The sequence below is a fragment of the Asparagus officinalis genome, chromosome 6 (genome assembly GCF_001876935.1).
Source record: "Asparagus officinalis chromosome 6, Aspof.V1, whole genome shotgun sequence".
Classification (NCBI taxonomy): Eukaryota; Viridiplantae; Streptophyta; class Magnoliopsida; order Asparagales; family Asparagaceae; genus Asparagus; species Asparagus officinalis.
Genome location: NC_033799.1, coordinates 3,182,050 through 3,185,164, shown reverse-complemented (window position 1 = coordinate 3,185,164; position 3,115 = coordinate 3,182,050). Strand labels below are relative to the sequence as shown.

The 3,115-nt window shown below is 43.2% G+C and overlaps 1 protein-coding gene across 1 annotated transcript; it reads right to left on the bottom strand.

Annotated features, from left to right (window-relative positions):
* On the bottom strand, window positions 1,908-2,880 carry LOC109844741. The gene is made up of 2 exons (XM_020413853.1): window positions 2,226-2,880; window positions 1,908-2,128 (listed from the first exon to the last, which is right to left on the bottom strand). Exons 1-2 carry the CDS (start codon window positions 2,878-2,880, stop codon window positions 1,908-1,910), a joined length of 876 nt encoding a protein of 291 aa, XP_020269442.1.

Below are 3,115 nucleotides of genomic sequence, written 5' to 3'. Positions count from 1 at the left end.
CTGTGCTGCCAATGCGATAATGAGTCGGATGGTGTCGATCCTCGCGACTGGTGCGAACACTTCTTCATAGTCAACTCCTTCTCGCTGACTATAGCCTTTTGCAACAAGCCTGGCCTTGTACTTCTCGATTCCGCCATCTTGATTTGTCTTTGTCTTGTACACCCACTTTACTCCGATTGGTTTATGGCCTTCAGGTAAGGTAGTGAGCTCCCATGTGTCATTTCTCTTGATTGCCTCGATCTCGTCATCCATGGCTTTTCTCCACTTATCTTCTTGAGCAGCTTCTTCATAGCTGACCGGATCACATTCTGCAAACAAGCAGAATAGTGTGTAGTCATCCATCATCTCGACAGGCTCTGTATCGTCGTACAGATCTCTTAGGCTTCTCATCCTCCTTGTTGCTCCCCCTGAAGAGCTTCCTTCACTTGAGCTGGATGATGTCGGCGTTGATGTTGGGGTTGATGGAGCTGGACTATTAGGTGGACTTTGTTCTGGTCTTCCAACCTCCTGCAAGTCATCATCATTATCTTCAAAGAACATACCTTTAATATTTTTATCTTCATCGGTCCATTTCCAATAATCTTCTTCATCGAACTCCACGTCTCTTGAAATGATCATCTTCTTTGTAACTGGATTGTAGAGCTTGTATGCTTTTGTCCTCCTCTCGTACCCAACGAATATGCACTTTTCTCCTCGATCGTCCAACTTCTTTCTTTTCTGCTCCGGGATGTGTGCATATGCAATACACCCAAACACCTTCAGGTGGTTGACACTTGGCTTGATGTTGCTCCACATCTCCAATGGTGTCTTGAACTTGACGCTCTTTGTCGGACATCTGTTGAGGAGGTAAACTGCACAGTCCACGGCTTCAGCCCAGTAAGTCTTTGGCAGGTACTTGCTCTTCAACATGCTTCTGACCATATCAAGAATGGTACGATTCTTCCGCTCTGCTATGCCATTCTGCTGTGGTGTGTAGGCGGCAGTGAGTTGATGAATTATCCCGTACTGCTTGTTGAAATTGTTGAATGCCTTCGAAGTGTATTCTCCACCTCGATCTGATCGGAGCACTTTGATGTGGTACCCACTTTGCTTTTCTACCATCTCCTTGAATTCTTTGAATTTCTCCAGAGCTTCGGATTTCTCCTTCAGGAAATAAACCCAAGTTTTTCTGCTATAATCATCAATAAATGTGAGAAAATACCTGTTTCCTCCAAGAGAGATGACTTCAAATGGTCCTGCAATATCTGTGTGGACCAATTGTAGCAACTCTGTTGCTCTTCTTGACTTTCCAACTTCGAAACTTCTTCTATGTTGTTTGCCCTTCATACAGCCTTCACATAGCTGGTTCGGATGGTTGATTTGCGGCAATCCTTTTACCATTTTCTCCTTCCATAGAAGATTCAGGCCACTGAAAGCGAGATGCCCGAATCGTAGATGCCAGAGCCAAGTCTCGTCTTTTATGATTGACTTCAAGCACTTGACAGGGTCAGCATGAATATTTAAGGTAAACAGTCTATTTCTAGACATGTTCACCTTTGCAATAACTTCATTTTTATTTTTAATAGTGAGGGCAAGGTCTTTTAGATGTATATCATAGCCTCTTTCAAGGAGCTGGCCTAGGCTCAAAATATTATTTCGTAATGCTGGAACATAGTAGACATCAGAGATGTACCTGTTCTCGCCCGTCTTTGTCTGGATCATTATATTGCCCTTGCCTTTCACTGGAATCTTTGACTGATCTCCAAAGGTGACATCTCCTTGTACCGTCTCGTTCAGCTCGGTAAAAAACTCCTTGATGCCGCACATGTGGTTACTGGCACCTGAATCTAGATACCAGATATCTTTATTCTTGCTTTCGCTCTCCTGGTACGTCAACAGGACTGTTGAAGTGTCTGCCTGCTCCCTTTCTACAAAGTTGCTTCTTTCTGCCACTTGATTTGATTTCTCCCAACATTCGTAGCTGAGATGACCGTATCTCTTACATTTGTAACACTGTGGCTGAGATCTGTCCTCATGGTAACTTCTTCCTTGTCCTCGTCCTCGTGTGCCACGACCTCGTCCTCGATCGAATGATCGTTCACGATCTCTATTTCGATCTTGATTTTCATGGCCTCCTTGGTACTGTCTCCTACGACCTTGCTGGAAGTTTGAGCCACCTCGAAATGAGCCTCTGCCTCTGTAGCCTCCACGTCCTCTTCGACTATCTTCTTTGATAGTCATCTTACTCTGCAAGGCTTGTTCTAGATTCTCCGCTTGATTTGAACTAATGTTTATATCTTGTTCATAAGCTTGCAGAGAACCTTGCAGCTCATCAATAGATACTTCGGAAAGATCTTTAGACTCTTGTATTGCCGGAATAATATATTTGAATTTAGAGTCTAAAGTCCTAAGTATCTTCTCCATAATTCTTACATCATTAATTGCTTCTCCATTTCTCTTCATTTGATTTGTTATTGTCTGAACTCTACTAAAATAATCCGATATTGATTCTGTAGCTTTCATCTTCAAATTTTCAAATTCAACTCTTAATGCTTGGAGGCGTACCTTTTTGGCTCTTTCCGCACCTTGATAGGATTTTTGTAAAATCTCCCATGCTTCTTTAGAGGACAGGGCATTGGAAATCTTCTCAAACGCAGATTCATCTACGCCTTGGAATATTAGGAACAAAGCTTTTTTGTCTCTTTTTCTGACCTCCTTCAACTCACTCTTCTGAGTGGCGGTGAGAGTTGCTTCTGCTGCAGGTGACTCCGGTTCAGTGTAGCCATTCTCTACGAGATCCCACAAGTCTTGCGAGCCGAGCAAGACTTTCATCTGGATACTCCAGTTGTCGTAATTGGTCTTCATCAGCTTCGGAATCTGTGGCTGGATCATGTTCGCCATCTCGTACACGAGCACCTTCGATTGGCCCGGCTAGATCGAACTTTGCTCTGATACCACTTTGATGGAATTTGAAGAACACAACACTCTACACAAAGGAAACTTTTATTGATAGAACACTTGAGAATACAACACTTGTTCTTACAAGAACACCTCACTTTCACACAATTCCTTTATTTTGGTGGACACTCACACAAGGCTACACTACACACTCAAGCTCTCAAGCTCACTTCTTGCT

Excerpts from the sequence above, each read along its gene's own strand:
- LOC109844741 (XM_020413853.1), bottom strand. The coding sequence starts at position 2,880 with ATGGCGAACATGATCCAGCCACAGATTCCGAAGCTGATGAAGACCAAT. Across the intron at positions 2,129-2,225 it reads TCTAGAACAAGCCTTGCAGA|GAGACAGTACCAAGGAGGCC; the intron begins GTAAGATGACTA and ends GCAAGGTCGTAG.